Here is a 25,852-nt window from a genome sequence, read left to right on the forward strand (position 1 = left end):
CTCGTAGAACTTGGATTCGAATTACTTGGCGAGATCGACTGAAAATCTAACCTCACTTACTTATTCCTATTTACCAAACACGATCCTACCAACACTACACATCCTATCTTTTTCAATCATGTTTACTTCAAATGCAATAATTTTTACGAGTTTGTAAACACTTAACCTAAAAAAAAAAAAAAAGAATAACTCTGGGAATTACGCCAACGAAACGTTTTTACTTCATAAATATATAGAACATGCAAGAAAAAAAAAAGAAACTATTTATATCAGTATATAAATAACAACATAACCTTCACAATATAAATTCGAATATTATAAATATATTTATATGAGGGCTTGACACGTTATTTAAAAATACAAATACAAATAAAAATAAAACAAATAAACCAGTTATCTTTTTCAAAAATGTAAACATAAATCATAATATAACTGCAAATATATATATATATATATATATATATATATATGTATTTGTAACGGATATGGATATATTAGATCATTAAATATAAAATATTCAATTTATAAATAAAAGTATGTTTTAAATAAATAAACGTTTTATACTTCATGACAAAAATACAGTAATTTATATATTATGTATATATAACAACAAATATTAGAAACTTATTTTATAATATATAAGTAATTTAATAATAAAAATATAAATCATAAAATGTGTGTGTGTGTGTATTATATCAATTTTTTGATTAAGACCACTAAAGAAGATGATAAAGACACCACTAAAGAATTTTCAAAAAATCGATTTTTTGTTTTTTTTAGCTTAAAGTGTACTTTAGACATCTAAAAACATTATGCACTTGGTCCCGAAGCAAAAATAAAATTTTTAACATGGCAAAATTTTATTTTTACGAAGTGCCTCAAAGCGCTTCGAATAGTGATAACAAAACTTTAAACGCGTTTTTCTCGAAATTACATTTTTAAAATTGGGCAGACACAGAACTCGACCATCATTAAACCGATTGACTTGAAATTTTGAAGATAGTTTGACAGTTGTATTTTCTACAGAAGTACATATCTAATTGAATGTAAACTTTTAATTTTATAAACAATTTTCTACATTTTTTTTCGTCGAAAAGTCGATTCTTTTTATTCAAAGTTGCGCCATTTTCACAAAATTTGACTAAGAGAAAAATCCGTATGTACTTCTCAAGATAATAGTACATAGATTAAAAATTGCTTTTATTTTTTATTCTAGGTCTTATAGTTGTCCAGGTATGAGTCCGCCCGTTTTAACAAAAAACAGGGTTTAGTTCAGCCACGAATACCGACTATGCCATTTTTTATCTAAAATCAATCGAAATATTTGTTTGCATAGTTCAATATATGATTAACCAATCCTCAAAAAAGAAATTTTATTCCTCATTTAGTTTTCGCAAAAAAAATTCCCAAAAAAGGCTTCTTTTTCAGGCTCTATAGTGGTGCTAACCCCTTAAGTTCACTATAATATCATAATTACAGACACACACACACATATATATCAAAGTTCTAGGTTTTGCTCATATACAGGGTGATTCAGCAACTCTTGCCACCTAAATAGCTCAAAAAGTATAATAGTAGCAGAAAAGTGGATGAAAAAAAAGTTGCATGAAAAATTCAGGACTATAATATGACATTAGTGTTTTTTTGATAGGTTAAGTCATATTTGAGATTTATTGGACAACTTTGTATTTTTAGATATAATGTTATACTTTAATACTTATTTTCAGATAGTGACTGTCAAGATGAATTCAATGATGTGCAACATTAAATACAAAACCTGACTATGACCAATAAAAACTATTAGGAAAATATCTGTTCCGTTCGTTGTCAGAACAACTAAAGGATGACGCAACCCTGACGCAACTATGACGTGACCATGACGTGACCATGACGTGGAAGAGTTGTATTGTGGCAGGCTTGTTCGCCAATTTTTACTTTTGTTGACCTTCAAAAATATTAATGTTGCACATCATTGGATTTGTCTTCGCAGCCGCTATCCGAAAATAATGATTAAAATATAACATTGTATTTGAAAAAACAAGATTGATCAATAAATCTCAAAAATGGCTCAACCTATCAAAAAAAAAAAAAAAAAAAAAAAACACTAATGTCATATTATAGTCTTGAATTTTTCATGCAACTTTTTTTTCATTAACTTTTCTACTACTATCATACTTTCGGAGCTATTTAGGTAACAAAAGATGGTGAATCACCCTGTATAATTACGGATTCAGTTTAAATGAATAACAAAGGGAAAAGAAAGAAAATAAGTAAGATATAGATAGCAAAAACGTATCATCACCGATAATAGGATTTTCTTTAAGTTAAAATATATAGATAAGAAATATAGAACATTAAAAAAATAATAATCTATGATAAATATTTGCTAGAGTAAATAAAAATACAATAATTGACTGAGTTAATGCCTCCTTTTAAGTGATCAGCTTTTCTCTAAGATTGAATAAAAAAATACTTGTGCAATAATTTTTATTCGTTAAACTATACTTCGTGTTAAACCCTACGAATGTCATACATGCATTCATACATGCATACATACTTAATCATACACACATGTATACATGCATCATGTATACACACATGCATACATACATGCATACATCATCATACACACATGTATAGATACATGAATACATACATCATATATACACACATGTATCCATACATGCATACATACATCATCATATAATCACGTCATACGTAACATACATGCATATGCATACATACATATAATATATATCATACGCATACATACACACATATATACATACGTCAAACGCATAGATGCATGCATACATCATATATATACATGTACATATGTATATATGTATACATTAAAGCATTGATTTGATTGTTCGTTCCACACGGTTTCGCGTAACGTGCAAGTAGTAGACATCGATGTGTTTCAAACGAATATATATATATATATATATATATATATATATATATATATATATATGTTACTGTGTACGTTATCGCATTAAATTTCAACGCACACAACTATAAATAATATATACTGGGTCTTTGATTTTCTCTTATATAATCTTTTTTTTTTCAATATAATATATCGTCTATGTAAAATTTATATTCATTAACTAACACATTAATGATTCTAATCCTTAGAAGTAATTAATCGTCAAAGAAATGTTTTAATAAGGGAAAAAAATCAATTTTCAATAAAGTATACTTTTGTGTTATATGTTTAATACTTTCACGCATTATTATGTTGATATTTTATACGAAACATGGATCTTTTGTTTTTGGAGGGAAGTGGGGGAATTTTTGAAATCAAATTTTACAGAATATAAACTATATAAATCATTTGAGGTTAAAAAAAAAAAAAATGTAGTTTACACTAGATATACCACCAATTTCAGTATACCTATTTCTACCACACTAGTCAAAATGTCTGGTGTATAAAAAAAAATGCTTTTTGAGGCTTGCAGTCTTCATTTATTTACTCTTAAAAAATAACAAAAAATGTTTAACAATAATAATTTTAATAGATAAATAGATTTATAGACATTTTTAAATAACAAAACGCTTAATTATTTACAAAAATCCAATGTTGCATGAAGTAGAAATTTTGAATTAAAATGGCCCGACCAATCAAAATGACTAATTTCTGTATATCTAGTGTTAATAACTTTTTGCTTAACATTAAGTTGTTCATTTATTTTTTTCTTTTTTTTTTCAATTTTAAAACTGGGATATTTTTTCTTTTTGTTTGTTACTTTTTTCAACAACCTCTCAAGAGATAATATAAAACGATTTAGTATTTCAGGGATTACCCAAACTAATGACTCTAACGCATATTAATCTCTTAATAATATAGTATTATTATATTATAGATTATAAACATAATTTTGCAAGAGAAAGAACAAAAGAAAAGAAAAGAAAAACAATGAAAAATATTTTAACAAATTCTCCCTTATTCTGGTATAAAACTATAGTTCAGGTGTTTGAAAATTGTATTGTGAATTTTATTCTATTATATCTTCTATATATACATATATTATTTAATAATGAAATATAATATTGAAAATTTCTTCGTGTAACGAGTAATTAATAAAATATATATTTATATGTAGTTTTTATTTCATATTTTTATTTTCTAGTATATTTTCTAGTATTTTGTTTTTTTTAATTTATTATAATTTTCTTAACTGTACTGGTAAACATTTTGCACCGATTAAAAGACCAATGACCAAAAACCAATACTGTATTAATAATAATCAATACACGTGGTCACTTTATCGAACATAAATGGATATAAGAAATATTCAAATCAACTACAAAAAAAATCTTCGAATGTATAAGAGTTGTAGGATGAAAAACAAAAACAAAAAAAACGAACAAAAAAATTATATTGGGACCCACCCCTAAATACGCGAACTAAAAATTACCCCATTGTTAGAGGGGAGGAGGAGTTATTAGTTAGGCATAATTAACACATGCGATGGAAAAAAAATTGTTAAAAAACAAAAAGAAGGAAAAATTGCATTTTTTTTTATACATGAAAGTATGTGAATACTTCAAGGTTGTGTTGTATCTCTGAATAAACTCAAATCACAATGTTGCATTATTAAACTCTCATTTAAAAATGAAAAAGATTCAAAAAAAATTCGTTTAAAAGTTTACATTTAGTGGCATAATTATTTTATTGAAGAATTAAAATATTGTTGTTATTTCCAATAAAGAGGGTTATTCACATTTTTCAATTAAAAAGTAGATGTATAAAGATAGAATATATATATATATATATATATATATATAAGCTTTAAAACATATATTATATATATAAACTTTTTAAAACTATATATATGTAGTTTTTATTTCATATTTTTATTTTCTAGTGTTTTTTTTTTAATTTCTTATAATTTTCTAATGTAATTTAGTAATGGTAAACAGTTTGTACCAATCAAAAGACCAATGACCAAATAAGCTATATATATATATATATATATATATATATATATATATATATATATATATATGTGCATCCTTTTTTCATCTTATTTAAATATCTGAAAAAAAAAAATAATAATTTTCCAATAGTATGAAATAAGTTGAAAGAATGAATGAAGAAATTGAAAAAAATTGGAAAAATAAATGTGAAATTTATCATTAATTGAAATTTAATGACGAGTTTTAAACATTTCTCTTAACAAGAAATTAAATAGAAAAATGAATCACCGATTTATGCAATTAAAAGAAAATAAAAAAGAAAAAATAATTTCATTATTCATTAATTTAATTATAGTTTTATTGTTCTTTTAAATTCATACAACGCACAAAATTTATTACATAGAGGGCGGGGGAGTGTCTTTCTGTATAAGAACAAATATATATATATATACATATAATACATATATATACACACACATATATATATATGAAAAATAAAATAAGACATAAGAGACGAGATAAAATAAAAATCAATAAAAAAAAAATCCAGTTGAAAGTTCACCTTGACGTGGTTGGAACTTTGAACAAGTTTTCTTCCAAAAGAGAAAAAAAAAGAAATGAAATGAAGGAAGGAAGGAAGGAAGGAAGTAAGGAAGGAAGAAAGAAAGAAATAATGAAAGAAAGGAACAAAAATCGTTCGTTTCTCCGAACGGATTCTAAGCTTAAGAAGGAAAAGAATTTTCTTTGAAGATAATCGAGAGAGAGAGAGAGAGAGGAAGACACACACATAGAGAAAAAAAAACATGACTTGTGACATTGGTTGGGGTGCAAGGAAAATGAGCGCGGCAAGTTTACGCCTCACGGTAAAAATCCTTTCGAAGATTTTTATGGAAATGGGGAAGCAAAAGGAAGAACACACACACACATCATGACGATTTAGTCAAAATCAAATCGAATATGACGAACATGACGTACATGACGGAGTACATAGTACACACCCGCCCGGTTCAGATGAACAAGGAATCAGATAAATAAATAGATAGATAGATAGATGGAACGAGAGTGAGAGAAGGTAAAAGCGAGATGGAAGAAAGGAAGAAAGAAAAAGGGAGACAGAGAGAAACGAAGAGAGGTACATCGCCCACGGCTAGCAACCAAAAAGGCGAAACACTCCTGTGCGGCCAAGTAGTCAGAACGAGGTACCGCGAACTGGTTTTTCGGATACACACCATGATTACGTGTCGGCGGAACGCGCCCGGACGACTGTTTCTCCAGAAGTAGCTCGAGAGAAGGAGGAATGACCGTACATATATATATATATATACTTACATATATGTCTTTCTCTTTCTCTCTCTCTCTTACCTTCAACAAACGAGAAAAGTGAGATACAAAGATACTTGAAGACCGGAGTGAACAAATAAGAGAGAGAGAGAGGGATAAAAAGAGACAATCTATAAGAAATGCGTATATGTGTGTGTATGTGTATATATATATAGGTAAGAAATAAAGAGACAAGGAGCTTACCCAAAGCTCGGTACCCCAGCTCATGTTTGGTAAGGCCAAACTCTCCGAGTATCTTCTCCTTTTACACAAACACAGTTGTTCACATTAATTGACGTTGTCCTCGGACACGTCTATCGTCTGGCACGCACGAGAGAAACATGTAAAGTCGCGCCACGAATACTATCGCGCGCGAGCAATCACAGAAATACGTCTAACATGTCGCCCCGTAATCACTGACTGACCGGACCCGACTGCCAGTCTAAAACCGCCCGGAATTCGACTCGAGCTCACTCTATCGGCGACGCGTTCAACTAACTTTCATTTCTGCGCATAATATGGCCGATCTTGTTATTCGATTGGTCGATTATTCAATTTCGTTTTTATTTCAAATTATGAATATTCTTTGATTTATATTAGTAATTGTTTTTTTATTTTTTTTCTTAATAAAAGAAAGAAAAAGAATTGTTTTGTTTTTCTTATCTTTTTAATCAATTCTATAAAATTATTTTTAAATTTTTATCAGCCAATCCCTATCGTGATTAAGCATGCGTATATATATATATATATATATATATATATATATATATACATATTTCATTTATTTGTAACATACCCTTAATGTTATTTATTTATATATGAAATATTAATGTAATTTTGAATAAATAATCGTTTGAATTAAGAAAGAAAATTAACGAAAAAATTAATACGTTGATTATAATATTATTTATAATAACATTTAATTACTCGTGTGTGAAATATTATCCAATGCATATTATATAAATGTATTTTTATAAATATTAATTAGAAATGAAATGAAACAAAGAATTTTATAGAAATTTTCACTACTTCGAGTTAATATTAAACCCCTATTAGCTTTTATGACTAACAGGGGTTACATTGGATATATTCTATCTTCTATCCAGAGGGGAAAACATTGCAAAAATTATATGCAATTTTTTTTATCTTTCTTATTATGGTAGCTCTTAATATTTTACAGGACTGTTAAAAATGAAAATACTTAGGAACATATCAAACGTCAATGTAAGCTTGAGAAACTGGTCAATATAAGAAGGAACTAATGCTTAATGTACGTAATCAATATTAAATATTATTATCATTATTCATACATTAACGATTAGATATTTAAAATTTTGTTATCATTCATATGAGTCAAGGTTTCAAAAACCTTCATAGATATTTTATATAATCAAATTTTGAAGATTTACATTAGAATTTGACGCACATTGTTTGCATTATAAATACACACATACGCAGTATATTTACATGTGTCACACAATATGTATATATCTATATATATATATATATATGTCACGCAATAACCAAAATGGCGCTGGTTAACTCGAACGAAGTATCAAAGGTTACTGATTAAGAATTGATTTGTTTTGTTCATATTGTACACACTATCGCTTTTATTGCAGTGTCTCCTTCAATCTGCACTGCTTCGTCTGTATTTTACACTTATGTATTCGTGACGTTCCTCATTCATATTTCTACATTGTGGAAGAGCGGAGGCTAAGAAGAAATGACTACTCATTATGGAGGTTGTACATATTAAACACTTGTCAATATTATTATTATTGTTATTCATTTTATTACGATAATTTATCTTTTTGAATTTCGTATTATATTTCCTTTGTATTGCACTTTCGTGATGCATTAATCAATGACATTTAATTCAATGTTTTAAATGATATATTAAAGTATTTTATATTTTAAGAAAAAAAAAGACAAGTTTTTTTTTATTATCATTACTATTAATCTAATACTAATTTAATTTTTTTTATAGGTAGTTGAATTATTTAGCAATATCAATAAGAATTTGGGATCATACGCTTTTTCAAGATGGATCGGATCATTTATCGAAGGATATCAAACTTCAAAGACCCTGTACATCATTATTTCATCTATTATGTTGATTCTATTGGTGATAATGATTGTCATTATACGAAAATGGAAAAACAAGGAGTTCCTACCGGTCAAAGAATTTGTAGTAGGCAATGGCAAACCAAGATTCAGAAAAAGAGACAAAGTTTTGTTCTATGGAAGAAAAATGTTACGCAAAGTCAAATCTATAGGCGGACAAGTACATCCTACTGGTCAAGGAAAGAAAAGAAGAGCCGTTATGAGATTTGCTCGAAGACTCCTACAATTGAAAAAAGAATCCGTGCCTCAACAATTAAAAGTATGTTATGTTTTATTGAAATATTATTGTTCATTTTATTCTACCTATTTTACTATTATGTTTAACATAATACAATATTATGTTTAATGTGATACAGGTATTAGAGCCACCAGCAGAATATCTAGAAGAAGATTACGGTCCAGGAGATAGAGTACCTCCAGATGCTTTGTACATGTTACAAAGCATCAGAGTATTTGGCCATTTTGAGAAACCTGTTTTTCTTAAATTATGTAAACATACGGAAATTATGAATTTACCAGCTGGAAGTATTTTATTTAAAATCGGAGATCCTGACGAGAATCTATTCATCGTACAACAGGGTCTTGTTAACGTATATATAACAGGACCCGATGGTTCTCAAATTTCTTTAAAATTAGTAAAAACTGGAGAATCGGTAACCAGTCTTTTAAGTTTTACTGACGTACTTACTGGTCACACGAGTACTTATAAAACTGTTTCTGCAAGAGCCGTAGAAGATTCTATCGTCGTCAAATTGCCAATGAGCGCATTTCAAGAGGTTAAATAAGTCGTTTTTATTTATAGAAAAAATAAGTAAAATTTTATATACTTGTATTTGATATTTATTTACCTGACAGGTTTTTCAGGATCATCCAGATGCATTCGTTCGAGTTATCCAGGTCATTATGGTTCGCCTTCAACGCGTAACATTTACCGCATTACATCAATATTTGGGTCTTTCTGCTGAATTGGTTAATCAAGGATCTCACAAAAAAAAGCAAAGTTCATTTTCTGGCTCACCTGTTAGATCAAGAACAAGAGAGAATTTTGCTACATCCACTACAGAACCTATACCTAGTACTACAATTCCAGTTAACATTGATCAGTGCGATGGAAATAATGGTAGTATACACAGAGAAAGTGCTAATTCTAATGCTTCTCAGCCAGTACCTATAATAGTCAATAGAAGGTATTTTATCCAAAAATCTATATATATGTAAGGTGATAGAAAAAAGAGGTTTAATATTTAAAGAGCTTATATAGTACTCATCGAATTGAGTAAAAATCTCTAATTAACGTGGGTTCTAAAATCAATCTTTTCAACATAAATAAACTTTTGTTATTTATGAATATTCAATATCGTAAGCAAGTCTCTTGGCAACGTAGTAAATATACACAAAGAAATTTGATTAGAAATATACTTATTCAAAGAAATATTTGAAAATGTACGGTTATCCATGATTCATGGATGATGATTCAAATGAAAGCAATAATATCAAATATTTATGATTTGTGCATATTAAGATTTTAAGACCCATGTTAGTCATTTTGTACTCTTACTTATAATAAGTACTATAATCTATATAGGTTCACAAATATTAAATTCTTTTTTTATCACCTTATAATATGTATCAATGTGAAACTTGATTACATATTTCATATTATAGATCTAAAAATTCTCACGAGTGGAAAAATCAAACTCCCAATTCGCAGTCGGGTCAAAGTACTTCAGTTACTGTACCAGAATGTGATTCTCATTGGACGAATTCACCGATGACAGGGGGTTATCAATCGTTGCAAAGTTCTCATTCGCAAGGTACTCAGCCTGACATTATACATACAGGAAGCGTTCATCCACCCAAAAAGAGATCAATCAATGATACGACGCAACAGTTGGATGATGCACAGCTTGTTGAAATTGCAACCGAAGCTTTTGTTAAAGAACTTGGATTGGAAGATAGTACTATTCTTAAAGATGGAAAAATTCAACTCAAAGAAGTACCAGCAGGCACATATTTGATGAAAGAAGAATCTAATAAAGTATGGAATTTATTTTCATAGAGATTTATATATATATCTTTCATTAAGATGACTTAATTTAATGTACTCAAAGTATTTTCTTCTGTTTTCTTTTTTTTCCTAGGACGTTGCACTTGTATATGTATTATCTGGTTCTCTCTTAGTCAGTCAACGTGTTGCAGAAGGACGTGACGCAGGTCAAGAAGTTCATATGTTTAAAGCGTATCAAGGAGAAATAGTTGGAGGTTTAGCGGTATTAACCGGAGAACCTTCTTTTTATACAATTAGAGCAAAACATCTTAGTCGAATTGCCTTACTTAGTAAATCAACTTTTTTCGCAATCATGCGTGAACAGCCTACTGTAGTATTACATGTAGCTCATACAGTCGTTAGGCGATTAAGTCCTTTTGTAAGACAGGTTTGTATTTATTCATATTCATTTGAACAAACAAAATATCTTATCAGAATTATATTGAAATTTCCATTGTATCCTTAGGTGGATTTTGCTTTGGATTGGCTATTTCTAGAAAGCGGAAGAGCCGTATATCGTCAAGGAGATGAATCAGATTCAACTTTTATAGTTTTAAGTGGACGACTAAGATCTGTGATTACTTATAAAAATGGGAAAAAGAACTTGTCGCTGAATATGGAAAAGGAGATTTGGTGGGAATCGTTGAAATGGTCACGCAAACTCCTAGATCTACTACTGTTATGGCAGTTAGAGATTCTGAATTGGCCAAGTTACCTGAAGGTTTATTTAATGTTATTAAATTACGATATCCTATCGTTGTTACAAGGCTTATTAATTTACTCGGTCACCGAATATTGGGTACATGGCAACAACCGCATACTAAAAATAGTAGTAATGATACGCAGTAAGTTATCAAATATATTCCATTAATATTAACACTTTTCTTACTTTTTAAATGATATTTTACTATTATGTAGAAGAGCAGCTGCAACAGTCGATGCGAGACCGGCACAAGTCAATTTTTCGACAGTAGCTATAGTTCCTGTATCAGACGATGTCCCTTTAAGTGCATTTACATACGAATTATATCATTCATTATGCGCTATTGGACCTTGTCTACGACTTACTTCAGATGTCGTTAAAAAGGTACTTTTTAAAACTTTGTTTAACTTGAAATTACTTCCTACCAAAGCTTTTTGTATGGACAAAATACCTTTTAATTACTGCAAATATAGAATATAATATAGAAATATAAATACAACGTATATTTCATATAATATTTTATTTATATTTAAAGAATATAAATTTTAATTTATTAAAAAGGATAAAAAATTTAAAAATAAGATATAAAAACTAAACATAATAAATATAATAAATAATATGAAAAACGCTCTATTTCAAATCCACTAAAATTAATACATTTACATATAAGACTTAAAAATGGATATTTAAAATGTATAAATGAGTTCATAATTCATGCTAGTAATTTTTTGTGAACTCATATATACACCCATTATCCACACCAATAGCTTTAATTGGATGCATCTATACATTCATAAAGTTCAAAGATTTAACTCTATTTTTCTAATTACCCAATTACTATCTCATAGAAATATTCTATTATTAATATATTATATAATTTTTAGAATTGTATAATGAATATAGATATTAACAATGTTTATTGTGCAGACCTTAGGTACAACAATTATGGAACCTATGAATGAATATAGATTAACTTCATGGCTAGCTCAACAAGAAGATCAACATCGAATTTCTTTATATCAATGTGATTCGACTTATACATTATGGACTCAAAGATGTGTACGACAAGCAGATTGTATATTAATAGTAGGTTTAGGTGATCGTACACCGTCTATAGGACGTACAGAACGTGAGGTAGAACGTTTAGTAATGCGTACACAAAAGGAGTTAGTACTTTTACATAAAGAGCAAAGTGGCCAACGACCAACAAATACCGTACAATGGTTAAACATGAGATCTTGGGTCTCCAGTCATCATCATATTCAATGCCCTAAACGAATGTTTACTAGGAAATCTCAATATAGACTTGTAATTATATCTTAATTATATATCTCTTTTAATAAGTTATAATAATGAATATAATACAAATATATGTATATTTCTTTCAGAGTGAATTATACTCAAAAGTACTAAAGTCCGAGCCAAACGTACATAGCGATTTTAGTAGATTGGCACGTTGGTTAACAGGCACGTCGGTTGGTTTAGTACTTGGTGGAGGTGGTGCTAGAGGTGCGGCACATGTGGGAATGCTCAAAGCTATTATAGAAGCTGGAATTCCTATAGATATGGTTGGCGGAGTCAGTATCGGTGCCTTTATGGGTGCATTGTGGTGTATGGAAAAAAATATAACAACGACAACGCAAAAGGCTCGCGAATGGTCTAAGGTAAACAAAATAATATCTCATTTGATATCTTATTCTATCTTATGGATGAGATACCATTTATTTGATTTCTATTCTCTTATGTTGTAGAAAATGACTCAATGGTGGAGACAAATTTTTGATCTAACTTATCCTATGACATCGATGTTCTCTGGAAAAGATTTTAATAAAACTATTCAAACAACTTTTGGAGATACTTATATAGAAGATCTATGGCTTCCATTTTTCACCATAACTACCGATATTACTGATTCTTGTATGCGAACGCACACCCACGGTATGTATTTAAACAAATATATATATAGACTTTGAAATATTAAGCTTTAATAGTTTACAGTTAAATCTTGTAGACTTTTTTTTATATCTGCTTATAATATTTTCATTTATTATTTTGCTCTCTCTATATCTATAAATTATGAATATGTTATTCTAGAATATTTATAAGTAGCAAATTCTTTAATTAGGGGAGTGAGCTTTTTTAATAATTATTGTTGACGTACTCTCCGTTTTGTCGCTTTTGATGAATTATAAATTGGCAAAATTTATAACTTGTTTCCTTAAAGAGATTTTCACACACTTATCATTATTAATACCTTCTTCCTGTATACTCTTATTTAAATAATGATAACGAAGCATCATAATTGCATAATGCAAGATTTTGCTTGATATTGCAAATGTGTTTGCTTCAATAATCATATTTTTTAATATAAGAGATTATAGGAAGTTTTTTTGGTATATGTACAAATGGAAATTGTATTAAAAAAAAAAGAAAATAATTCGTCGTGTTTAGGATCGCTGTGGCGTTACATTCGGGCTTCGATGTCTTTATCTGGTTATATGCCACCCATGTGTGATCCTGTTGATGGCCATCTCCTACTCGACGGCGGGTACGTCAATAACCTTCCAGGTAATATTTCAATAATATAATCAAATCTGTTTATGTAAAAACGTATAAATCTGCTTTTAGTAAAGATACGAAAGAAGAAAAGTTAATCATTTTATTTATTATATAAAAATATATAAAATGGTGGTTCATTTAAATATGATAGATTTATATATTTAATAAGTAAATTTACTTCGTTTTTACATAAAACATTTTTTTAAAAAGTCTGTATGAGTTTGTCATACACTTTGTTTTGTCGTACACGGTTGTGCAAAAGTGCACATTGTTTTCAATTTAAGCCGGTTGAAAAAGAATTACTTTTTTGTTAATCTTGTAATAGTTACATTAGTGATTTGAACAAAAAAATAATTTACAAACATTATAAGCTCACTCCCGTTGATAAAAGATGCATTTATCAAATTCTGAATAGCTAAGTCAACTCAGGTTTACTATGGAGATACATTCGAGCCAGTATGACTATTGCTGGTGTCTTTCCTCCTATTTGCGATCCTCTTGATGGGCATCTTTTGGTCGACGGGTGTTATGTAAATAACGTGCCAGGTATATAAAAGCGTGCTAAAAGAGTTGCTTGCATTTTATTATGTTAACATCCTAATTAAAATCCTACCGATAGTATCAATATCCATTTTTATTTAAGCTGACGAAATGCTGAGGCAAGGAGCTCACCATATCTTGGCCATTGACGTTGGATCACAAGATGATACAGATTTAACTAACTATGGTGATTCTTTGTCCGGATGGTGGTTATTGTGGAAACGTTGGAATCCATTCGCAACACCGGTCAAAGTTCCTAATTTACCAGACATCCAATCACGATTAGCATACGTTAGTTGTGTCAGACAATTAGAAGAAGTCAAGAGTTCTGATTATTGCGAATATATCAGACCTCCGATAGACAAATTCAAGACACTTCAGTTTGCCAGTTTTGATGATATTAAAGAAGTTGGATATCAACATGGTAAGAATAAAACTTAAAGGTTAAAATATATGCATGTGCATCATCCTATTGAGCAATTTTACATACATAAAATCTCTGTGTAGGAAAAACATATTTCGAAGGACAATCTAAAGTAGGAGTTCTTCCAAGATTTAATGCGTATAGAGAAAATGCTAAAGCTTTAAAGGAAAGAAATCCAGCGGAAAATCAACTATCAATTTCTTCATATACATTTACTGATTTAGCACAAATGGTATGCAAAGTATCAAGAGGTAATCGATACGTAGATTTGGATATTGATAGCGATTCAGATGAAATGGAGGAATACGAAGCAGATTTAGAGGAAGATGCACAAGAAGTAGGCTATGCTTCTGAACCCACTGCCGGTATTCTGGATCAGGTGAGTTATCTTTATCAAATGCTATTTTGCGCACTTATATTAATATATATAAATCTAATTAAATAATATCTATGATATGAAATCTCATAGAGTCCTGAAGAAAATCGTCATAGAAGAAGAACAGGTGTTTCCCTTAGTTTATCAGATACAGAAGCTGAATCTGAATTAGAATATCATCCAAAGATGTTTTAAAATAAGTTATTAGATAAATTCTCTTACATTTCATTTCTAATGCTCGTGTACTAAGAAAAAAAAAGAGGAAAAAGAAGAACGAAGAAAAAATATTGTATGTAGTAGTCCTGTTTGTTATAACAAAATTGTTATCTTATATATTCAAGTTTTATTAAAAATAATAATAATAATAATACCTTTATATTCAAGTACAAATAAACTGTCCAAAAATAGTCATTCAAATGCTCTGTTATATAAACATATATCACAATGCAATGTATCACAATGCAATGTATTCTTATTATATAGTTATAATATATAATATAATTTTAATATTTCTACAGATCCGGAGAATATTTTATTTTTCTATTTTATATGCATTAATATTGAAACATTTTTACTCTTTCATTCTGACCGTCATTTATAAAGAGGTATTCATGTAAAGGATGTTAATATGTAATCAAAATAACAAGTAGAGTAGTTATCATAATTGCACATATTGATTAGGGTACATTTTGATTATTGCAGTGATTTTTTATACTAAATATTATGTAATAAGAATTAAGAAGTTCTGCAAAAACTAGATATATTTGTTAATTACATAAATGTATGCACTGCATAGTGAAACTGTTGTCTCAACTGATGCATTGTTTGATATAGAATATACAGTAAGGTGCAAAAATTTTGAATTAAGCTATTGTTTTTGATTAATTGATAGAATATTAAAAATTTCTTTGCTTGTTAATATTTTAAAAAGCTAAAATATGGATAATAACGTGAAATATATTATTTTGTTTGTATAATTGCATGAAACAAGATTTATTGATGTACAAAAATTGGAGCTTTTATTTGGCTGTGGTATTGCACACACAATTTGCTTGCATTTTCTTTCGTATTAGTTTCAATAAATGCTTTACAATCGAAAATTAGCCTTATTTCTATCACAATGTCGAAATAAAATAATATTTAAATCCTTTAAACTATGTTAAAACTTTCTTCAGAAGGAAAGTGTTCTAGTGATATTGCTATGGCTTTATTTATTGGAAAAAAAGTACAATTAATCGTATTATTACTAAATATATAGATTAAAACAAACTCGGTATGTGACAAAAATTGGAGTGGTAGATCGCAACAAAATTTCGAAACACATCGACAAAATTATAATAAGAAAGTGTACCGTAGATCCATGAAAAACTGCAGTAAACAATTTCACTGGAATTACAAAATGAAAATCTTGTTGATGTTAATTGGAATATAAAAAAAATAAGAAGGCTACATTAAACTTTACAAAAAAAAATATCAGCATTAGACAGCATCAGATTGATGGAAAGTGTTTCTTAAAACGAATCCAAATTTTAATTATTTGGAAGTAACGATCAGAAGTATGTAAAACGTCTAACAGGTACCAAGTATGATGTAAAGAGTACTAAATTTAATATAATATAAAATATACATACATATATATATATATATAATTATAATACAATAAATAAAATAATCAGATCATATCATAATATCGGAAACTAAATTTCTACCATAAAACATGATAATGAGAACATGAAAGCTTGAGGAGTATTTTCTGATAACTGTATTGAAATCCAATGATAAATGATTTGCAGCAATAGTGAAGAGTTACCGGACTTATATTTAATTCAACAAATTTCTGCGGGAAGATCTGAAATATCGTGTTGGAACAACAAATCATTGCAAAAAGACAGAATTGTGAAATCATTTGTCACTTAAGTGAGGAAATATTGTTACAAGAACGGATGCATCATTCATATCTCATTGGTGCATTGCAATTATCGCTACTAAAGGACATGGCTACGAAGTATTGTGTAAAATGAAGAAGATCAAATCGTGTTTTCTTATTTTTCGAATTTTTTGTTTTCATAGACTATATATAATACGCGGCAGTTATTAGATAAAAACTTTGTAATAATGAATTATTTAACAATATATGCAATTGATTATTTTTCAAATATAAATTAATACGTTTTGTTGTTGATCATTTATATTTGCTCATCTTCGTATGAAAAAATAGAATAGTTTAAAAAACTTTTACACGCTACTACTGTATTTACAAGCGACCGCGGCTGTGCCAAAAAGAAAGGGTTAAAATTTAGTAGTCATAGTCAAATTAGGATCTAAAATAGCAAGAGCTGCTCCTACTAAATGTAAAGATCCAGTAATAAGTATTTGAGATCTATCTTTACTAATATTAGCTTTCTCAACTGCATGTTCCATCTTAATATCATTAAAAATTTCCATTACATTTTCTGCAACAACGGAATGTTCTCCCCACATTTTGCAATACTCTTGACATTTGTTTTTTTGTTCATTTATCGAAATGGTCGTCGATTGAATATCTACTTCCGGTATTCCAGAAAGATTAGGCACAAAATAAACTTTATGAAATTGAATCTTTTTCAATGATTTTATAAACGGAGACACATTGCGTTTACCGATCATGTTGAAAATCAAATATCGTTTACCATTAACGTTTTCTATTTGATTACTAAACCAAGAAATGCAACAATCCATACTTTCCATAGTATGAGCACCGTCCAAATAAAAATCAAATAAAGTACCCTTTAAAATTTCTTGTCGTCCTGGCCACACGCAACGAGATAATGCACTTGTAATTTTTTCAAATGATATATATTTTTCTTCTTCAATATTGTTACCTTTAATATTATTCGTTTGTACATTATTGCTCTCTAAATTGTTATTAAGTTTCTTATTAATTATCAAAGAATGATTTGGATTCATTCGAGATTGCATCCATTGAATTGCTAACTGTATTGCTAAAGACGCATTTTGTTGTTGAATTTGACTAAACCTTGTATTATTTAATACGTTATTTTTCCATTTATAATCCTGAAAGGATGGAGTAACGTTTAAAACGGTTTGCCTTTCGATTGCTCTTTGTTTCAATATTTCTAAAGCTTCTTTTTGTTGAGGTACCGTAAACGCAATTGTATTTGGCTTGAAAATACCTGCTTTTTGATATGCTATTTCTTCTATCGTATTTCCTAAAATAGAAGTATGTTCTAACGCTAAACTCGTTATACCAACACATACAGGATTTCTTATGACATTGGTTGAATCATATTCTCCACCTATTCCAACTTCTATAATTGCTACGTCTATATTTTCTCGTAAAAACATATTAAACATTAAAATAGTAAGAAATTTGAAATACATTGGCATGTCAGATTCAAATTCTTTCAAGTTATCTAATTTTTTATACAAATTCCAAAAATAATAAGCAAAATCTCTTTCATCGATAGGATTACCATTTATCCTAAATCTTTCTTTAACGGTAATTAAATGAGGTGAACTATAAAAACCAGTTTTAAATCCATGCGCTCGCAATATGGATTCTGTAAAAGCGCAAACCGAACCTTTTCCTTTGGTACCGGCTACATGTATAACAGAGAGCTCGTCCAGTTGTTCCAAGCTAATACCAGACCTGCCAAAACCAACGAATTATTATTAACACTTTCGCAATGGAGAACACAAGTTTTCCTAGGTCATTTCAAAGTTTTTAGCTGAATATAGGCAACACGTTGTCCTACATCGTTTCACAATTGATGCTTTTTAATTCATTTATTATGTGTACCGTAATAAAATAAAACAAATAAGTGTCCCATAAACTCAGCAAGGGATGATTTTACGCGAAAAATTCACAAGTTTGAAAATTTGTCCAGTATATGTGTACAAGACAGAGCTGAAGTAACCCTAGAAACTAAAAGCCTTGTTCAATAAGCATAAGAGTAAAACCAATACAAAAGATTTGATTATTTTGTGACAATATTTAGAAACATATTAAGAAATATAAAAATATCTAAGAATAAGACACTAAAATACACCAAGTTAAATGTAAACTAAGTGCGCATTACTATTAAATAATATAAAACAGAAGAATTTATATTCCATCTTTAAGTCATATTTCAATGGCTAAGAAAAAGCACGTGTTAGATTAGCTGTATAAAATTTATTTTTTCTGAATCATCATATTACATTTGGCCACCAATTAAACACTAATGAAACTGTAGAAGAATGTGACCACCAATACAGCAACGAATGATTTTTTTAACGTGTTAAATATAATATCATAAGCTTGTATAATGTATGAAAAATGTCAGTCATTATGGTTATTATTAGTTGACACATGGTGTAAGTTTCTTCAAAAAAAGTTTGATGCAACAATTGTTAATTAAAGTAAATTAATTGTGTTATTGTGAACTAAGTTTTAGTAAAAATGCACTTTTGTTATTTTAAGTTATATTTTTAGTTATATTTTAAATTATATATCACACATAACTTCAATATTATGATACTAATAATAAGAAAGTATACTTGATTCATTTGTTTATAAATTAAAGAACTCAAATGACAATAAGCATTATATATTGATGAAGAATGTAACATTTCTTATATTGAAATACACAAAAAAATAAGAGAATCTAACTATGTTCATTGTCAACTACAAAACTATTGTAAATTATATGCCGTAATTTAGCTAAAAATTTTGTCCGACTATCGCACATCTCACAAAAATTATTAATTATTAAATATTAACGATCCAAAGGATTTTCTTAATGAATAATTAAAAAATATATTTTATACCTATTTAAATATTTTTCCATATCCTTCAATTTGGCCACATTTCTTGTTGGATTATTTGCATTAATTTTGATATATGTACCATTACTTTGAAGACACTGTAACTTTTTAATAGCATCCTGTAAAAATAATCAATTAATTTATATTTATCATTATCTAATTGAAAAGAAAATATATTATTTTAAAAAATTTGAGTTATTCAAAATTAATATAACATATCAATCACGTTGTTGAACATGTAAAAATTACGTAATATTATAAAGAAACGATAAAAAAGTGAAATATAATATTTTTTAACAATAAAATAAAACTTACATGGTAATTTCTAATGGTATAACTGGAACGCTCTTTATACATGTTCTTTACAATTTTCTGCAATAAAGTATACATTAGAAAATTCATTGATTATATTATCACTTACAAATTATAGATTAAAATATTGAAAAAATATTTGTGTTTTGTATACTTAATCTTACATTACAAGTTCAAAGTTTATCATCGTTGCTGATAAAAAAAAAAAAAGATAAATAGCCAAAAAAAAAAGATAATTAGATAATTCTTACCGCAATTCTGAGACATGTGATTTCAAATATACGAGCGATAGAAAATTGAAATCGTACAAATCCCATACTATCGAGAAAAGACACATTGTTTTTTTTTTGTTAAATAATTATATACATGTCACGTTTTAAAAAAAAATACGAATAATTTATTCGAGAGAAAGAAACATCGTAATTACACATTATTACCTAAAAAATTATATAAACAAATAACAGTAAATAAAGGAAACTAGTCACGTGGTGGTACTAGTGGTGCACGATGACGTCATCCATGCCATTAAATCAACTTTCTTACGCATATTGTAACTTATTTCACTTTTGATGTACAAATGTAGATTAATTAATTGCAATTTTACATATAAAATGATGTATTTATAATCGTAATAATATATATATTTGTTAAAAAGAAAATATTTTAATATATAAATATAATAACAAAGTTATATAAAACAAATGGATAATATAATATAACCTATAAAAACAAAGTGTGTACAAGTTCTTTAGTATAACCGGCATTCACTACGACTCTTTTTTACTATACATATGTGTATATATATAGATATATAATAGTATTGCTAGAAAGTGCATATCCATGATCCTACGCTGCGTATTTATTTGTTTGTTCGTCGTATATATGTCCGCCGACACTTGTAAATTATTGGATACAAATTAGATATTTTTTTTTACTTAAATTTTTTTTTGTATCGATCCAGTAGTAATATCATTTGTTCACAAATCACTTGTTTAAAGTGTTTCAAATAATGGCTTACATGTCCATAAATTCTGGCACAACACGTAAAATGTCTTTTGGTTTTAATGGAAAATTGAATGGTGTTGAAGGTAAAACACCTTTTTTAATTGGAGTTTCGGGTGGTACAGCCAGTGGAAAGGTAAGTAAAGTTTTTACAAAGTTCTAACCTTTCTTTCTTTTTTTCTCTTCAAAATAATAATAAATATCTTGAAAAGAAAAAAAAAGAATAACATTAAATAATTTTTATTATATATAGATATATACATGTTTAATTTATTTGTTTTTTTATTCAGTCAACGGTATGCAAACGTATAATGGAAAAACTGGGTCAGGTCGATATGGATCATATGCAACGACGAGTTGTTTGCATATCGCAAGATAGTTTCTATCGTGAACTTACACCAGCTGAAAAATTAAAGGCCGAGAAAGGACAGTACAATTTTGATCATCCAGATGCATTTGATAACGATATGATTTTGTTAACTTTGCAAGATATACTTGCAGGTGTCAAATGCCAGATACCAGTTTATGATTACAGAACTAACAGTTTGTATGTTCCGATAAACATTTCAAAAACTGCTATGTATACATATATATATATGTTACTGTTAAAAATTTATAATTCAGTTAATTTATGACATAACTGAGTATTTTAAAGAAAGCATATATATATAAAAAGAATTTTATATTATATATTTTAAATAGTTGTTTGATGAAGTAATAGTAGGTATGTAGTTATTATTGTTTCATGATTCTATTATGAGTTGTTGGTTTGGTCTTATCGGCAAAAATTCATTTATTACAGCACATTTGGCTTTCATGGTAAATTTCCATTTCTACGACCTGAATAACATCATAGCGCTTCAATGACCAAAAATTGTTGTAATTTTTGCAAACAGAAACTTTAACACTTTTACTTACTCCACGTGCTTTTTGTATGTTTACCGATGATTTTTCAAGCTTTCAATTTTTCAGCAAAGTTTTCTTGAATTGAATCTATTTCTACAAACTATTACTGTAATAGATTTCAACGTAGTATATTCAAAATCGATAGAACAATGCAAAACTAACAGAACATTTGTTTTCAAATACATAATGATGAGTATTGTCGTAGAAACAAAAGCTGACCTTAAAGATGTTTCAAATACCAATTTTATACTTTAACTATTCACCGATTACAAATTCACATATTACATTTAGTTGAAGTATGTAATTCTGCTTTATTTCATATTTTACCTGGTTGGTATAGTTATTTCACGAATTAATGGATTTAACAAAGTAACAGTAACATATACAGGGTATCCTGTAATTGATGGTATAACCGAGCAGATGTAATTATACATGAAAAACTAAGACAAAAATATTAGTTCACACAAAGCTTCATTTTCAAAAAACTAAGTTTGAAAATTAGTCAGTTTGAAAATAAAACCATTACTAGTTGGTTAAGTGTTAAGAACCAAAAGAATGCGTTTCAAAATATCCTAGAGTAAGATAATGAAATTTGTTAAGTTGAATTTAGACCAAGTATATGTTTATTCGAATAAATTGTATTCTATATTTTCAATTCAGTCCTTCGCATATAATCAGCTTGCTTGTATCATCAGTTATCGGACACCCTATATATATATATATAATATAGAATGTACAATTTTGTATATTTTTTTTCTAGAATGAAGGATCAGGTAACAACAATATACCCCGCAGATGTAGTTTTGTTCGAAGGAATTCTAGTTTTCTACTTTCCCAAAATAAGAGACTTATTTCATATGAAGTTATTTGTAGATACAGACTCGGACACCAGATTAGCTAGAAGGGGTAATAAAAGCACATGCACGCATATATATAATATTTAAGTTATAAACAATGATGATCATGATGATAATAATAATAATAATAATGTTTATTTTAGTACCCAGAGATATAAATGAAAGAGGAAGGGATTTAGATTACGTATTAAATCAATACATGAATTATGTGAAACCGGCATTCGAAGAGTTTTGTTTACCTACAAAAAAATTTGCCGACGTTATTATACCTAGAGGAGCAGATAATACAGGTAACTATTTTTTTTATATATATTAAATACCAAATAAATACGATATTAAAAACAAATTAAATTCTTGATACGATAAAAAAATAACTATAATTAAAATTCAATTTTATTAGATGGTTAGACTATTTAGAGATATTTATTATTAGATTAATGATCATATTTTATTATTTAAATTTTGTTTGAAAATCTTTAACTATATATTTATTTTTAGTTAGTAAAATATTTTTTATAATAACTTAATTTTTGCAAAATATTACTTCAAACTGCTTTATCATACAATCATCCATCTTGTATCCGACATATATAAAAAATATTAAAGTATTAAAATTGTGTGTGATATTTTATTTGAAGTATATTTAAATAATTATTTTGTAAATAAGTTGTTGTATAAATTGTTCGGATGCAAGATTGGATTTTCAGAGCACTTATTATATTATATTATGTATTAATTACACATACTTCAGTAAATTTTGTTGCCCGTTATGGATGCTGCCTGGTGTGTAAAGATAATATTATTTTCAACTTATCGACGCGCTTTAATACATACAATTAAAGCAGAAAATTAATGGCATCTTCTAAAAGCATACATGGTTTTGGTTATTGTATGTTTGCAGTGGCAATAGATCTAATAGTGCACCACATCTGGGACATTTTACGCTTGAAAAAGGCTGAAAAATCAACCGGGCAGCATCCATACATCTGTCAGCATAGGCGTACTTTGGCTTCATCCGACACACTCAGCATATGATTTGAGAAAATAACACACGATGATATTGATTACATGCACTGCATCTTTTGCACTTAGTAAACTGCATATTTCTTACGCAGTAACCTCGCATTCGTTGCTTTTTTATACTTATTATGTTCGTTCTGTGCGTGTGTGAGTGTACGTGTAATATGTTACATACTACATACGCACTAGTTCGCTCATATTAAGTCAATGTTATGTGCTTATACTTGTCACTTTAGAAATGGTAATCATAAATTAACCTTAATACAACATATTTCTTTTTTTTTTCTTTTTTTTAAATATAATAAAATTTTGCATTACATTTGTAGCAAGTAATACTATTTCATAAACCATTTCTTTTACCAAACTAATACAATGGAGACAGGTATGAGAGTAAGTGAGAGAAAGAGAGAGAGAGAGAAAGAGAAAGAGAGCATTTCGAAATTTTTTATTAATGTTAGCTTTTATTTTACATATGGTATGTTGTATGTTTATATTACCGTCTAATAGATATATGCACGTTTGTATCTTTATAAAAGAAAAGCGTCCCAAGTATTAATATTTAGAAAGAGATATAGCTTTAAGTATTTTATACATATGTGTTCATGCTCATACAAATCGATATTATGCACTTTCGTTTGTAAAAATTTTAATATTTTTCCTTTAATCATGTCCATTCAATTTTTCATAATACAATTGATCATGAAAAGCGTAAATGTGCATAATTAAGTAACTTAATATTTAACAATTTCATATGTTAGGAGCATAATTTTACCTTTAATTTCATTATTTTAACAAGTATATATAAATATATACACACATGTACATTTAATAATTATTTTATTAGATACAATTTTATATATGTACTTAAAAAAAAATTTTTTATTTATATATTATATAATTTTATTCTCTTTTGGTAATTTACTTATTATACAGCTAAATAGTCGAATAGAAACAAAAAAAAAAAAAAAGTTAAAAAAAAATAAAATAAAGAAATATATATTATTAAAAAGTACCACCTCGTTCTCAGTAAACGCAAATGTAAATTGAACAATATACATTGCATAATTTGATATACTTTAGATAAACGTGTATGTAATATAATATCATAATAAAAACATTAAAGAACATTTTTCAATTATTGAAGAAATAACCTTTAACCGTATATTGATTCGTTAAACCTTTGTTACAGTGGCAATAGATTTGATAGTACAACACATAAGAGACTTCTTAAGCAATCGTGGTAGAGTAACAATGGAATCTGAGAGTTCGATAAGCAGAACTGAAGGATTGTTCAAGAGGCCACATTAATGCTGATCATTTTAGTTTTTCTTTCAATACAAAAAATATTACAACATTAGGTTTTATTTTAGAATTGTAGAATTAAAAAGTTATAAAGTCTTTTATAAAAGAAGAAGAAGAAGAAAAAAAAGAAAATATTATTATTTTTCTGAAAAATATTTATAGTACTTTATAAAAGACGCTTGAAAATTTAATATATTATTATTATTATTATTATTATTATTTCTAAATTCAATCACAATTCATTGATTAAATATAAAACACTTTCTTATAATTTATTATATTTATATATAAATACATCTAAACAAGCGTTACTTATTATAAAGTTATTATAATATTGTTGTCTTGTTTGTTCAGACTTTATTTAATTGCATGTTATATTAAAGAAAAATTTAGACTTTTTCTTAATATTGAAAACGTCATATTTATTTCAAATAAAATTTTAAATATATTTATGGATAACAACATTGTTAAATATCAAAACGAACATTTGTTTTTATTTCAAATCTTAAACCTACACAAATCTTTTTAATTAAAATTCAAACTCTGGATGAAGACAAAATTCCCATCGAGACACGTTTTATAGATACATAATAAACAAATAATATATATAATTAATACACTAGTA

General features: G+C 27.8%; 4 protein-coding genes across 9 annotated transcripts in view; 2 read left to right on the forward strand and 2 right to left on the reverse strand.

Moving 5' to 3' along the window:
• The window catches only part of Cip4 (formin-binding protein 1-like Cip4), a 95,060-nt gene extending 88,369 nt beyond the window's left edge, over nucleotides 1-6,691 (reverse strand). For all 4 annotated transcript variants that reach the window (XM_015330374.2, XM_015330377.2, XM_015330376.2 and 1 more), the window contains exon 1: nucleotides 6,451-6,691. In XM_015330374.2, coding sequence (XP_015185860.1) covers nucleotides 6,451-6,474 — 24 coding nt within the window. In that variant the 5' untranslated portion in view covers nucleotides 6,475-6,691. The remainder of the gene's footprint in view (nucleotides 1-6,450) is intronic.
• A 1,063-nt stretch (nucleotides 6,692-7,754) lies between these two features.
• On the forward strand, nucleotides 7,755-15,541 carry sws (patatin like phospholipase domain containing sws). The gene is given in 16 exon segments (XM_015330369.2): nucleotides 7,755-7,991; nucleotides 8,237-8,632; nucleotides 8,730-9,149; nucleotides 9,229-9,560; nucleotides 10,039-10,411; nucleotides 10,515-10,808; nucleotides 10,887-11,013; nucleotides 11,016-11,265; nucleotides 11,339-11,507; nucleotides 12,051-12,431; nucleotides 12,512-12,787; nucleotides 12,875-13,061; nucleotides 13,575-13,691; nucleotides 14,326-14,646; nucleotides 14,730-15,025; nucleotides 15,116-15,541. Coding segments are annotated over 16 exon segments (4,047 nt in total). The 5' UTR covers nucleotides 7,755-7,985; the 3' UTR covers nucleotides 15,218-15,541.
• Nucleotides 15,542-16,608: 1,067 nt separating this feature from the next.
• On the reverse strand, nucleotides 16,609-20,710 carry Fpgs1 (Folylpolyglutamate synthase 1). Of its 2 annotated transcripts, XM_015330366.2 has the most exons (5): nucleotides 20,578-20,710; nucleotides 20,392-20,458; nucleotides 20,144-20,200; nucleotides 19,832-19,947; nucleotides 16,609-18,671 (listed from the first exon to the last, which is right to left on the reverse strand). In XM_015330366.2, exons 2-5 carry the CDS (start codon nucleotides 20,455-20,457, stop codon nucleotides 17,312-17,314), a joined length of 1,599 nt encoding a protein of 532 aa, XP_015185852.1. In that variant the 5' UTR covers nucleotide 20,458; nucleotides 20,578-20,710; the 3' UTR covers nucleotides 16,609-17,311. The 2 variants fall into 2 exon arrangements, with proteins under 2 accessions (XP_015185852.1, XP_015185851.1); XM_015330365.2 differs by lacking the exon at nucleotides 20,578-20,710 and having other exon boundaries at nucleotides 20,392-20,527.
• Nucleotides 20,711-21,141: 431 nt separating this feature from the next.
• Nucleotides 21,142-25,711, forward strand: Uck (Uridine-cytidine kinase). 2 transcript variants are annotated; one of them, XM_015330368.2, is made up of 5 exons: nucleotides 21,142-21,278; nucleotides 21,433-21,689; nucleotides 22,809-22,954; nucleotides 23,049-23,195; nucleotides 25,115-25,711. In XM_015330368.2, exons 1-5 carry the CDS (start codon nucleotides 21,150-21,152, stop codon nucleotides 25,231-25,233), a joined length of 798 nt encoding a protein of 265 aa, XP_015185854.1. In that variant the 5' UTR covers nucleotides 21,142-21,149; the 3' UTR covers nucleotides 25,234-25,711. The 2 variants fall into 2 exon arrangements, with proteins under 2 accessions (XP_015185854.1, XP_015185853.1); XM_015330367.2 differs by lacking the exon at nucleotides 25,115-25,711 and adding an exon at nucleotides 23,807-25,050.
• The last annotated feature ends 141 nt before the right edge of the window (nucleotides 25,712-25,852 follow it).

Source organism: Polistes dominula, unplaced genomic scaffold, assembly GCF_049000335.1.
Source record: "Polistes dominula isolate Pdom_NZ unplaced genomic scaffold, Pdom_raw_medaka contig_78, whole genome shotgun sequence".
In the NCBI taxonomy this organism is placed as follows: domain Eukaryota; kingdom Metazoa; phylum Arthropoda; class Insecta; order Hymenoptera; family Vespidae; genus Polistes; species Polistes dominula.